This window comes from Heterocephalus glaber, unplaced genomic scaffold (genome assembly GCF_053883595.1).
Source record: "Heterocephalus glaber isolate CG9 unplaced genomic scaffold, H.glaber_assembly_v1.0 deba00001481, whole genome shotgun sequence".
NCBI lineage: Eukaryota > Metazoa > Chordata > Mammalia > Rodentia > Bathyergidae > Heterocephalus > Heterocephalus glaber.
Window position 1 is genome coordinate 14,367,193 of NW_028258317.1, and position 14,094 is coordinate 14,381,286.

General features: G+C 46.6%; 1 protein-coding gene across 4 annotated transcripts in view; it reads left to right on the forward strand.

Moving 5' to 3' along the window:
- Window positions 1-14,094, forward strand: part of Shb (SH2 domain containing adaptor protein B) — a 126,139-nt gene that overhangs the window by 65,802 nt on the left and 46,243 nt on the right. For 3 of the 4 annotated variants that reach the window (XM_021244509.2, XM_087183651.1, XM_021244508.2), the window contains exons 3-4: window positions 10,304-10,360; window positions 12,884-13,099. In XM_021244509.2, coding sequence (XP_021100168.1) covers window positions 10,304-10,360; window positions 12,884-13,099 — 273 coding nt within the window. The remainder of the gene's footprint in view (window positions 1-10,303; window positions 10,361-12,883; window positions 13,100-14,094) is intronic. The other variant, XM_004864981.4, reaches the window with a different exon arrangement.

Genomic DNA, 14,094 nt, shown 5'->3' on the forward strand with positions numbered 1-14,094 from the left:
CGTGGCTTTCTGAAGAAGCAGTGTTTTAAGCTGGGGCACTGAAGGCCAGCTGGTTGGAAGAGACCACCAGTGGAAAGCAGCCTGCGTCTGCTCTCATGTACGAGAACTTGATGACTCCTCTCACACAGTATCAAGTCTCTGTAGGACATCTTTTTAGGGCCTTAACGACAGGCTATTCTTGTGTTTTTCCACACAAGTGCATCATCCCATCCACTCTTCCTTCCAATAATTCTTGGGATGGCTAGTTGGCTGGTGTCATCTGTAACAGCTGTTGGTAGAAAAGAACCTCTTAAGACTTGGGAACAGCAGCAGCTTTCAGATCCCCAGTTCTTGTGTGTAGCATCCCATGCACACCTTCTTCCCTGTTCCTCTACAAAACAAACAAAAAACACTTCATAAGAGTTTTTTTGTGCTGTGACACTAAGAAATACAAGATGCAAGAGTAGAGCTGAAAAAGCCAGTACAGTAGAAATTGTAAAACTCCTTACTCAGGAACTGTGCTGATTCCTCACCCTGTGACTTTGACAAGTCTCTTCAATTCTGATTTTCCCATTTCCCCTATTAAATGGGAATGCAGGCTCGGTCTACCAGGATCCTGCAGCAATCAGGTAGTTACAAGAACCAAATAATGCAAAGGGTTTTGTGGACTATAAAGTGATATGTGGAACGAGAGTGCTGCTCTTAGCCTTTTTTATTAAATTTGGGTTGAATTTGGCAGGTGGTCAGTTACTTCTGGACCAAGTAGATATTTGCACTGAGATCCTTGAGATCCAGTAGGTTTGCTACTGTTCTAGGAGGTAGAGTTGCATGTCTTTCTTAAGGACTATATACCTACTTCTTTGAGGTCAGGAAAAGTGGCACGCGCACGCGCACACACACACTCACACACCCACAGTGATAAAGAGGTTTCCTTATAGACCTGACTGTTGACCTGCTTGTGGTAGGAACTGGGTTTCTCCTCCTCCTTGTTGTCTTCATCGTCTTCTTTTTTTTCTTCTTTCTCTTCTTGTTCCTCCTCCTCCTCCTTTTATGCTACTGGATATTGAATTCAAGGCCTTCACACTGAACTACATCCCAGCCCCTACTCCTTTTTTTAGATAGGGTCTCACTAAGTTGTCCAAGATAGGGTTGAACTTCCAATCCTCCTGCCTCAGCCTCCCAGAGCGCTGAGGTTACAGATGTGCACCACCACACCCAGCTAGGAACTGGATTTCTTAAGAAAGGAACAGACACAAGGCCCGTGTTCTAGGTCTGTGAGAAAGGACTCACAGAGGCATATGTCAGATCAGTGAGAGCTCTCTAGACAAACATAACCAGTGGGACATGCACATGCTTGCAAATGTGTGTGTGTGTGTGTGTGTGTGTGTGTGTGTGTGTTGATTTTAGGAATTAGCTCTCGTGATTATGGGGGCTGGCAAGTTCCAACATCTGTGGGTGAGTTGGCAAGCTGGAAATCCCGAGAATTAATGGTAGGTGAAATCCAAGTCTAAAAGCATAAGAACCAGTGTTAGGCGTGGTGACACACACTTGTAATCTCAGCTCTTGGGAGGCTGAGGCAGGAGGATTGCTGTGAGTTTGAGTCCAGCCTGAACTACATAGCAAGATCCTGTCTGAAAAAACAAAAAAATTTTTAAAAAAATAAAAGCATGAGAACCAAAAGGCAGGAAGAAAGCTGATGTCACAGTTCAGAGGGAGCTAGGCAGGAAGATTCTGTCTTACTCGGGGCCTTTTTGTTGGCTTTTTTTGTTCTGTGCAGGCTTTCAGTTGATCAGATGAGGCCCACCTATGGGGTGGGGGGAGCAGTGTACTTTATTCTCTTTACGCATTTAAGTATTGATATTGTCCAAAAATACTGCCACAAACATCCAGAATCGAGTTTGACCAAATATCTGGGCACCCTGTAGGCCTGTCCTAGACAGGAAGCATAGCTGTGATTGCCTTGGAGCTTCTTGCTAGGCAGGGTTCTCCTTGCTTATTGTATGGATGACTTTTGGAAGAGTTTGCTGGAAGGTGATTAGGACTCTGAGGTCAGTGATTGGCAGGATGTGTGCTCTCGTGTATGTCCCTTTCCTTCTTCAAATGCTCGAGCTCAGCACTAGAACAGAAGTTTTGTGTGAGTATCTGTTCTTCATAGAGTCAGACCCAGGGACTCTAGACTCGGAAGGAACCTCAAGATCATCTGGTTCAACCCCTCTTGCCTCATCTGGGAACAATCTTGGCCCCAGTGAATTGGGCAGTCAGCCAAGGTCATGCAGCTGGTAAGCAGAGAGCCAGGCTAGTCCTGGGCCAGCAACCTCATCACCACTGTCCAGAAGGCCAGGTTGTCTCTTAATTCCCTAGTGAGATTAATTCCTTCCTTGAAGGAGTTCCAGAGTGAGGAGGGCTGGGCAGAGAGCTCACCAGACCTCAGCAGGTTGCCTCCGCCATGGCTGCTGCACTACGCAGGGGGCATGATGCCAGCACCACCCCTTCAGTGTGAGGCAGCAATTCCTTGACGAGCCCCAAGCATATAGGTGGCCTTTGACCAGTGTGGCTGAGAGACCTTAGGACAGGTTAGCAGGGCATCAGGTATAGGTGGAGGGAAGAATCATGCCTAAAGGAGGGAGGGCCCTAGCTCTGTCCCGGGAGGGTGGTACCCTGCATCTGCTACTGGCCTGTAATTCCAGGCAAAATGCCAACCAGACTGGGACCAGCAGCATGTGTCAGCTGCCACTGTGCAGCATCTAGAGCATGCTGAATACCTCCCTGATGGACAGCTCCCTACCTCCAGATACTGCTCTTCGTTTTCCTCACAGACTGACCATAATGATTCCTGTAGGGACCTGCATGTGAGCCTTGTCGGATAAACCCCAGGGTCAGGAAGGACCCCTGAGGTGACCCATTACTCTCACTTATAAGCAGACTGTCACCCAGAGGCAGAAAGTGACTTGCCTAGTGTCACTCAGCTCTATGATACCAGGACTAAGTCTTGCTTCCCTTGTGGACCTGAACGTGTGCATATTCTTCTTGTACCTAGTAGATGGAGGGGGCACCAACTTGGTTTGGAAAGGTGGTGTTCTTGGCCACTTGGTTGAGAACATGGGCTTGGGAGCTGGGCTGGCTCTCTCTACTGTCTGCTCTGTGACCATCCATAAAATGACAATGCCACCTGTTAACAGTTGTCATTAGAACTTAACGAGACACCAGATATGATGTACTTAGCACAGTCCCTTGCTCTCAGGAGTTCCTAGAGTGTTTGTGACCATGTAACTGAGGGTCCAGTCTTCCTGCCTCTGCTCCAGCCTTCTCTTCCTGTGTAAGCTTTGGACTTCATCTCAGGTGGGGACCCACAGTGTCTCAGCAGCTCCTCCAAGGCTTGCTCTGAGATTCTATGAGAACTTGTAAGTGGAGCTGCTTCGTAAGGGTGAAGCCCCCAGGGTGAGGGGTACAGCTGTGACTGGTCTAGCATGAATCACCCTTCACCGCCATGGCTTTATCACATTAGAGTGTGGCCCCAGGGCCCTCTGGAAGCCAAGACCTCACTGTGCCCATCAGACTGGAAGATTGCATCAGTGGGGTGCCAGGCCTCCCCACAAGTACAGTCTGTCAATATTCAGAAGACACAAGGCTGGACACACAGCTCACTGTGGAGGCTGTGGGAAGTCTCTGCTGAGCCCTGGCTTCTTTCTGTCTGCAATGTGGGGAGTCAAGGGACACCCAACTTCCCAGGGTTGGCCTGGGGATGCTCGTGCCACCCCATACCAGCCTGTTCCCACCCCTCATCCTGGGGGGAATGCCAGCATCTCCACATTTGGAGGTTGTTCACAGAAGCACATTTTTGTCTCTGGAAACTTGAGCATCCTCTGTCTACCCCTTAAGAAAGTGGAGCCCTCATTATTTGGAGGATCCAACCCTAGGATTATTGGTGACTGAGTACCACATCCCAGCGTTTCTTTCCATCTCCCAGAAGGATTTGTGTATGTGAAGGCAACAGACCTAATAAGGCTCCTGGCCACCTTTTCCATGTTCTTGCCTATCAGTCTGTACGCCTTGTCCTGGCCTTCCAGGCCCCTCCGTTATCTGGCTTCCTCTTTTGGTAGCCATTTCCATCCACTCCCTGATACAGCCTCATGAGCACCAAGTTTAGGGCAAAGTGAACTCTTTGATTCTATCTTAAGATGCCCCAGCTTTCCTCTCTCCACAACTGTGCTTGTGTTTATGCTATCCAGTTGCTTCTCCTGGCAACTTCAGCTTCACCTGTCCAAGCTTTCCCACTTTACTTGGGTATATTCTCCTGCGCCCTTGATTCCTTGTGACAAAAGGCAGGTCCCTTGGTTTCCTTAACCTCAAGGGCTCCCCTTGCACAGGGGCTTGAGGTTCTATGAAATGCCATCTATTCCTTCACGTTTTTCAGAACCTTTGGGTCTGCCTCTGCACTTGTCTGAGCTTCAGTTTCTGTAAGATAAAATGTAATGCAGTATCTGGAGTGCTTGGGACCAAGAGTGTTTCAAGATTTCAGATTTTTTTGGCTTTGGGGATATTTGCATGTGGATAATGAGATTCCCTGGGGGTGAGATCAAAGTCTTAAGTGTGAAATTCATGTATGTTTCATATATACCTCATACCCGTAGCCTGAAGGTAATTGTATATAGTATTGTAGTGTATCTGCATTTTAACTGGGACCTGTCACACTAAGTCAGGTGTGGGATTTCTCACTTGTAGTGTCCTGTCAGTACTTAGAAAATTAACTCAGTGCTTATAAATGGTGGTGTCCTGGTTCTCCTGTTGAACCATGAGTTCACTGAGGATCAGCAGCCTTGTTTGACACCCTGCACTTGCCCAACAACTGGCCAAGGGTCCAGCAAAGCACATAAAAGGGGCTCTGTCAGTGTTTTGAGGAAAAAAAGCAGGCAGGATCCCCCTTGCCTATGAGTTTGGTTCTTAGAGTTGACCTGGAATCAAAATGCTGTCTGCTAAGAAAGTGTCGTCTCTAAAGGCAAACCCATTCGCTCGCTCCCCCGCCCCCTAGAGTAGGAACAGCAAGCTCCCCTCAGTGAGTCTCCATGGGGGATGGCGCCAGAACTGGGCCTGCAGTCCCCCAGAGGCCTCTGCATGTGAAGGCAGTCACTGGAAGATGCAGAGTGACGGCCTGGGCTGAAGGACACAGCAGTAATGCCACAGAGCACTCTTGAGCTCCTGTGACAAAGCCCATGTGGCCTTTTAAATCCTGATGAAAGCACATTTGTTGTCATCAGGTACACAGGCTTTGTCTGCCTTCTGGTACTTCAGGCCAGAGGGGCTCATGAGAAGACACCATCATGGTGCAAGTGACCAAGGGATGAAAGCAAGCTGGGCTTCCTGACTCCAGACCTGGCCGTTTCTTCACCCTCAAGCTGAGCACAAAACAGCAAGCAGTACAGGTTTGCTGAGTAACAATAGGCACAATAATAGTAGGCACCAGACCCTGTGCTGCTAATGGGACTGTTGTTCCATAGGACTATTGTTCCATGCCCCTGTGCCCCTGCTTCTGCAGAGCTCACCCTGTGCTGCTTGAGTTTCTCTGCATACCTGCAAAAGAGATAGGAGAGGAAATCCACTGAATCTCCTGGCTTTTAGACAATTCCAGAAGCTGGACTGGATGGAGGAGATGGGGCACCTTGTCTGTAGCTGCCCTGACTTACGGAGGCCAGCTACACCTACCCCAGAAGACTCCTGCTGTCCCAGGCTGTAGACCTCCAGTCTCCAATGGACATCGAAACTCAGACACCAGTGAAGCACCCCACATAGGGGGAGAGTCTTTCTCCAGCGGATCTTTGAACAATTCAGGTGGAGAGAAAGCTGTCTCTGTCTCCCCTTTGATGTGGGTTTCAGCCAAGTGTCTAATTAGGAACAGCGCCCGCCATTCCTGGGGCAGTCATCAGTTGGTCTGAGGTATTGGGTGTGCCTTTTAAGACCTCAGCAGCCTGCCCAAAATAGAGTCCCCTGCCTCCTGAAGATTAAAACAAGACATGTAGATGAAAGAAATGTCAGAATATGTCGAGAAAGGCAAGAAGAGCCCTAGTCCAGGAGTTAAAGATCTTTAGGTCTTTTCCCTACTATGTACCTTTTTCCCTTCCCCACTCCTCAGTTTCCACATTTATGAAATGTGATTAGCTGTACCTGAGACCTTCCCTGTATGTTTCATGATATTCACAAGTGCTGATCCAGAGCTCAGCTCCTATGTGGGAGTGGTGTCAGATTGCCAGTGCAGCAACTGAAATCCAAAGTTGTGGACCCAGAAACAGAAATAGCTCCAGAGGTTGGTGATGAAACCGTTCCATTTCCAACACAGGGTTGTCTGTCCAGTTTGAGTAAGCAGACCTCTGAGTCTCTGGAGCAAATGGCAGTCTCAGAGGAGGAGAGGTCTTGGAGATGGAATTCCAAAGAAACCCTTGGTGGTGATACTTAAAATAATAGTGACATTTACAGAGTGCTTTCTTTGCACCAGGCACCCTTCCAAACACTTGATATATATGGATTCATTTAATCCTGATTAACATCTTTCTATAGAGGGTACAGTTGTCTCCCCTCCAGAGATGAAGAAACTGAGGCAGCTTGCCCCAAGTAAAGCAGGTACTAGAGCTAGCGTCAGATCAAGCAGTATTTTTAGCCCCCATCCTCTGCTACCTCCTGGACCTCCAGCTTTTGCTCCTCTAGGTGTCAGTGTAGGGCAGTGCCAGTCTATGGCGGGTGCATCATTCCAGTAATGCAGCCCTTTCTGACCAGAGGCTGGGATTCGTGAGTCTCATTGACCTACAACCCTGGCATCTTGGGCATGGGTCCCTTGGGGGCTGTGCAGTCATGTAGGGGAGAGATCAGATGGTTGGGACACTGATGGCATAGCCAGGCATGCCCACCACTGGCAAAGTAGAGGTTTCTTAGGTTGTGTGTGATGGCAGCACCTGGGAACGGAGAGCTCCCTACTGAGCTCTGCCACCCTGTGATTTGGGAGCTCCCATGGGTTCCCAGATAAGCCTGGGTAGGAAAATTAAAGGTGAGGGGCCTGCAGGCATCGTCTTGTGGTTTCTAGTGAGGCTCCTGTGTGCCTGTTCTACCCTCTCCTCACCCAGCTCCACACTGCCTGAGGCTCTGGGCAGCCCTGTCTATTCTCTGAGGGTGCTGCCTGTCAGCATTCAAAGTCACCCAGAAACCCATTTCCCCTGCCTCCAGCTTCAGCTCACACTGGCCACCTATAAGACCTCTAGCCCCCTGAGCAGCCTGTGCATACCTCATGCTTCTAGTCCCTCAGGCCTTGACCTTGTCTTTCACTATCCTCTGCCTATTTCCTCTGTCATGCCACTGTGCCATGACCTTGTATCTAAATTCTTAAAGCCTTCCCAGGTTCCCATTCCTGTGAGCTGTGTCCTTATTCTTGGTTGTATATGAAGTCTGCTCCCATTAAAGAGCCTGGGTCAGGGCTTCTAGCCATCTCTCCCTGAGGGTCTCACATCCCCCAACCCTGCCACCAGCCTCCTCTCATACTAAGCATTCAGTAGACACTTGGTTGAGTATGAGAACAGGTGGATGCCAGCATTGCCAGAGATTGAAGCCGAGCCTCTTTTTTCTGTTCCTGAAGGGTAAGTTAAAAGATAAAGACAAGATTTATTTTCTTCTGGTCTTCTTGCTGATAAAAGATAATTTACCACAAAGGGTGTTGTGTATTTTTTCACTTATGTGTGTGTCCATCTACTTTCAAAATATAGAAGCTGTCCATAATAAAAAGAAAGACAGTTATAATAGAAATCAAAATCTATATAGAAGAAAAGGTGAGTGAATTTACCAATTAGCCAAGTTAACCTAACTACTGAGGTTAAACATCAAAATTAAATCTGAGCTTCCTAGCAGCCAAAGCCAAAAACAAAAGCTAAAATAAAATAAGGAAGCAAGCATAAAACAGAAACTCATTCATGTGGAAGCACAAAATGGTATAGCTATGTTGGAAGACAGCTTGACAGTTTTTTACAAAACCAACCAGACTATTTCCCAGTGCTATGGATTGAATCCAGGACTTTATATATAAACATACTCTTACATGATCTAACAGTCTTACTACCCAGTACTTACACAAAGAAGTTAAATGTATGTCCATACAAAAATGTACACATGAATATTTCCAACAACCTTATTTATGTTTGCCAAAACTTAGAAGCAGTAGAGATATCCTTGAGTAGGTGAGTGGATAAACTTTGGTATATCTAGACAATGGAATATTGCTGAAATATTAAAAATAAATGAGCTATTGAGAAAAGAGGAAACTAAAATATTACTCAAAGAAGCCAATCCAAAAAGGTTATATACGAAGGATTGTAATCTATATGACATCCTAGAAAAAGAAAAACTAGGGAGACAGGAAAGATCAGTGGTTGCCAGAGGTTTGGAGGAAAACAGTGATGAGGCAGAGCATTTTGAGAACAGTGAAAATAGTTTGCGTGGCACTGTGATTGTGACACATGTCATTGTATGCTTGGTACATGATGTATAACACTAAGAGTGCTTCCTAATGTACAGTATGGGCTTGTCAGTGGAGGTTCATCAGTTGTAACAAACGTACCAGTCTGATGGGGGTATGGATATGTAATAGGAAAGGCTATGCATGTCTGTGGGCAGGAATGTGTGGGTTTTCTCTCTACCTTCTATTCAGTTTTGCTGCGAACCTAAAATTGCTTTAGAATATAAAGTCTTAAAAAATAAAGAAGGAGCAAAATGTAGCTTTTCTATAAACAGGGGTAGAAGGGGTGAGCAAGTGTCTCTAAGCCCTCTTCCTACTATCCACATCCCCATCTGCACAAGTCCATCCTGGGTCCTGAACTGAGTTATTCTCTCCTCTTTTCTCCAGCCCTTGACTCCTCCATATTCCCACCAGCAGGCCTCTCTCCACAGACTTGGTCTGTGAGCGGCACATCTGCCAGCCCTCCTAGCAGCTATGCCCAGGCAAATTCTTAGGATCCCTTCCAGTTCTAACATTCTTTCTATAAAGAAGGTACTTACTTTTCCTGTTCTTTCTCTATATTTCGTTCCACTTGAGAACCTTTCTCCCCTTGAGGTCAACAGAAATCCCCACCCTGTCAGTTTGATGTTTCTGCTCGCTGCCTAAGAGGCATGAAATCACAGCCTGCCACCCAATATTAAAGGTCATTTTCCATGAATGCGTAGATGGAGATGTCCAGATGACTTGTGACTTAAAACATATGGTCACCACCTCCCCTATTAGATCAGTCCCGGGACTGATAGGTCTGGCTAATAAGGAGGACGCGCCTGGACATTAGGCAGGAGACAGCACCACCTGGCACGCTGTCCTTGCACAGTGGCTCTTAACTCTGGGGCTCTTGGTGAGACTGTCCAGGAAAAGAGCCGCTGTCTAATGGGCCTTTCCCCAGAGACAGCCTGCTGCTTCCAACCCGTTCACAGACCCTGAAGACCCAGTCTCCTGAACATCTTATTTATTGTCACGTGTTCCTGTCTTAATTACATTTTTTCTTTACTAGCACCCTTATTCGTTATTTATAACAACTTTCAAAAATAATTATGCAGTAATCCCTTCCCCTCTACACAACAGCTTTTTACCTTCTGATATTGGCTTTTCAGCTTTTTATTTGTATGTAGCTGTACTTGGGGCATTGCTGTCACTGGCATTTAAATATTATGAACAAAATGTGTGAAGCAGTTCCCCAGCAAGGAGCAGGATTCCCTTTGGGGCAGTGTTCACATTGCCCAGAACTTGTTTAGATTATGACCTCTACACATAAACAATTTTGTATTTATTTTACTTTTTACTTTAGCATAATTTCATGCATGCTTTCCTGTGTAGCTATATTATCTTCCAATTTATCATTTTAACGACTGCTTAATATTCCATCCAGTTAATGTGCCATAATTTACTTAACTGCTCTCTATTGTTGGGCCTTAATGAAAATTTGAATCCACCATGTAATACAGGAGGAGGCTTGTTTTAATGATTACTATTATGACATCCCTGCTTCAACTGCATGCCATTACAAAGCCAGCTTTGGTAAGGCATAGATGCTTCTGGAAAAGTAAATCATGCGTGAGAGGTATAGCACAAGTCCCTCTGATTTAATAGCTAATCTGCTCACGACACATGTTTTCCTTTTAGCCTGGTATTTGTGCGGAATACCTGTCACTGGTGAATACTATGAAATACTCAACTGTGCATTTGGCACTTTCCTCCCAGTACTTTATCACCGGCCTCAGAAACTTTGGTAAATTAACTGGAATTTGGGCATAAAGAGTGGTATCTGGCTGTCTCATTCATTTGTCTACCTAGACTCACTGAGTATCTGGAGCCGGCTCTGCGGGATGGAACCAGGCACTGCTCATGGAGGTGCGTCTGTGAATTGCTTTATGGTGCCCTTAAGGTTAAGTGGTGATTTACACGAGAAGCGCTTCATAAACTATAGGGTGAACTACAAAGTGGTTGCTGGTCCTCCTTGTGAAGGAGGTAAAGAGGAAGTTGGTGTTTCCAGGTCAAGTGCCTTCCTTATCAGCTGTACCTTCAATGTCCTCAGCCATTCTCAGAACCAGGGGAGAGTGCTACAGATGATGAGGACCCCTACAAAGCACTAAGTAGTAGGTCAGTTAGTTTAGTAGTTTGAGTGATTCACAAAATTGTCTGCAGTACTTTGTGGTTGGTCCTCATTCTGTAAAGTGACAGAGTGCTACCATTTTATAGCTCTTCCTGTTTCCTCTTCTTCCCTCTGTAAAAAAAAAGGGGGGGGTATCATCCTGAAAAATAATAAATGATCCTAGTTTTTGTGTAGTCATGTTTTGACACTTTCTTATGGGTGTCATTTTAAGTGGCCTGAGAACCATATATTCACAAAGTCCTTCCCTGATCATTTGCTCCCTTTCTAAAGAAAGCACCAAAGAAAGTGCTGTTCAAATACCCCTACCTCCCACCAGCTCTCCAACACTTGCAAATCCCCCTTTTCAGTAGAGAGAAAGCAAGCCCCAGGCTCCCTCCTGGCAGACAGTAGTACCTACCTAGTTGGTTTTGTTCTCATTCACTCTGTATATTTAGCATTTATTTTTGGCAGAGGATAATGACTTACAGGGATGGCAATATAAAGTTTTCGTTTTTAATGAATTTATTTATTTAACAACATGAATAAAGTAAATAACCCAGGTGGTACTTGAAAACAGCAAAAGTGTGAAGTTGGTATGTAACTAAATGAAATTTGGGAAATATCAGCATAAAGTTAATTAATGCAGACACTAAATGACACTGCACAATGTCATTAGCTTCTGATTCATTGGGCATGTGGGGACTTTTTATCATCCCTATGAGGTGGCCTTGGATCATAAAGTCTAAGCCAAAAGAAGCCTCCTTTCTTGGAAGTGCCTGCATCATTCATATATGTTTTCTCAGCTGCTCTTTAAGGTTCAGAACCCCTGTGTGCTTTTGTCATATCTGTGTGCTGTAAGAACTCCAGTTTGGGGAGCACTTCCACTTTTATAAACAGCTTACTCTCCAAATCCTCACCAATCCTCACCCCTTTTGTATCTGGTCTCACTTCTGCTCCCTCACCTTGAACCTGCTGCTGCAGCATAAGTGGATGGAGCCTTAAGAAAAAATGGAATTCTGACACATGGAAGACCCTTGCAAACATGATACCAAGTGCAGAAAGCCTGTCACAGAAAGACAAATATGGAATGATTTTCACTTGTAAATTGTTAAGAGACAGTACAGTGGTGATTGCCAAGGGCTGGAGAGAAAAGGAAACAGGGAGCTAGTGTCTAATGGGCACAGTTTCAGTTTGGAAAGATGAGACAAAGTAGAGATGGAGGGGATGATGGTTGCACAACAGCATGAATGTACTTAATGTTACTGAACTGCGTGGTTGGTAGTGACTAAAATAGTGAATACTGTTACATATACAGTATTTTACCACAGTAAAACCTGAAGAGGCCAAGGAGCATGTTCTTTCCACCACATTCCTTTGGTTTGTCCTCATCCTACCACCCTGCGTGTTTTTCACTTGTCATAGCTGTCAATTCAAATGTCTACTGTCCTTGCTTCTGTCCTGCATCTCCCAGTCCCTACACCAAGTTCACTTTGCCCCCAAGTGTCAGGGTGATTCAGGCTTATCTTGTCTCTTGAAAATAGTGGGCTCCCCAGGAGCAGCCTGCGCAATGAACCCTCCATAGTCCTGATCCTTGGTGACCCCATGTCTCCTGGACATGCCTCGCCTCAGTGGGTCTTCATGATCAAAATGCAAGTCAGGTTTCCTGGTGTGGCCAAGAAGCACTTGATTTTAGTAGCCTGTCAGCCATCCTTCTAGCTACTACTGTTTTCTGAAATAAGCAGCAGCCAAAGTGCAAGTCCCCTATCCAGAACCTCAGCTAGACAGGTAGTCACCCCTCAGTTTACTCTGGTGCCAGCCTAGAGGTACTCTCCTGAAGATTATGAGCTCCCCTTCCTTACGCAGAAGTGAAACTAGACATCGTTGCTGAAATCCCCAGACATGTTCAATCTAGTTGGAAGATGAGTGGACTGGCCTGGGGGTGGGGGGATATGGAAGTGTCCCTCCGGCCTCATAGGGAGCAAATAGTGACCTTGGGCCCTATTTGCTTGTTTGTTCTTTTAAGTGAATCTGTGAGCTTGATTTGTGAACTTGAGGATCATCTGGGCCCATCTCGTCTTTGTACAAATGGGGACTGAAGTCCAGAGTGTGAGGAACTGCCCCAGTGGGGAAGACCCCTCAATTTGACAGTCAAGCAAAGGGGCTGGCCTCATCTGCTTGGCTGGCACCTCTGAGCTCAGATGGGTTCCCTGGCAGGGATCCCAGGTGAGGAAATATGTGCTGCACGTCCGTTACATCTCTGTTTCCTTCCTTTTTGCCTACAGAATTCCAGAGACAGGAAAGTGTCTGGTCCCAACACAAGGGCATCCAGTTATATGACACCCCTTACGAACCTGAAGGCCAAAGCGTCGACTCTGACTCGGAGAGCACGGTCAGCCCCCGACTGCGGGAAAGCAAGCTGCCCCAGGATGATGACAGGCCTGCTGATGAATATGACCAGCCGTGGGAATGGAATAGAGTCACCATCCCTGCCTTGGCAGGTAGGCAGCTCCTGGTCCTGCTCACAAGATAGCTGCTCCTCAGCCTGCTCAGCACTTGCTGCAGGGAACGGGAGTGTATATAGGGTCCCATCCTGACCTGGGACAAATGCTGGAGCTGTGTTTGACAATCCAGTTGGACTGTTCTCTAGACCTGAAGGCCCCCCTCAGATGATCTGAATCCTTAAGCCAAAGAAAAACTCAGGTCTGGGGTCCAGAGTCCTATTTCTGGACTCCTCATCTTTAGAGACAGCCCAGATGCTTAGAAATTAAGAGAGAACTTACCTGCAGAGCAGGTCCATTGGCCAGATATAGCCCCATGAACCCATCCAGTCCTGCATGGATGGATGACACATGGCTTAGAGGGCCACTGTTTTCTCATCCCACCTTCGGTGTGAGCCTGCTCTAAATATAGGCAAGAGTACATCCTGGCCTTAGTGTACAACCAGCCCCCTCCCTCCTGCCAAGAGCTCTTTGAGCAACTCATGTGGCTCCTTCCTCCTCCAGGACTGGCACCTCCTTTGCGGCCTAGTTCAAATGTCGCCATCTCTGTGAGCCCTCCCTGCTACATAGCTTTGTATCTCACAGAAGTCCTTGTCACCTCTGTGGAACCATCCACCATCCTGTGCACGTCACTGGTAAAACGTTTTTCACACTACAGCAGATCTTCCTCTGTAGGTGTTGGTCTTGCCTGCCAGGTTGTGTGCTCCACAAGGGCAACCTGTCTCATCTTTCTGTATCCCCACCTCCTTTCCTTATATCACTGTCTTTTTGTCCAAGAGCCAAATGCAAAGGTAGTCCTGTGACTGATGATCCTTGGTCACTCCATGTCTCCTGTACATTTTACAGCCTTCTCCCTCCTGTTGACCCAAGGGAATCTGTGGATTGCCCCTGGCATGCTTCTCCAGGTGTGGGAGAAGTCTATACCATCTATGAGCTTGTTTTTGCAGATACTAGGTTGACTAAAGGGCTGAAAAGGTTCAGGTAGTGACTCCTCC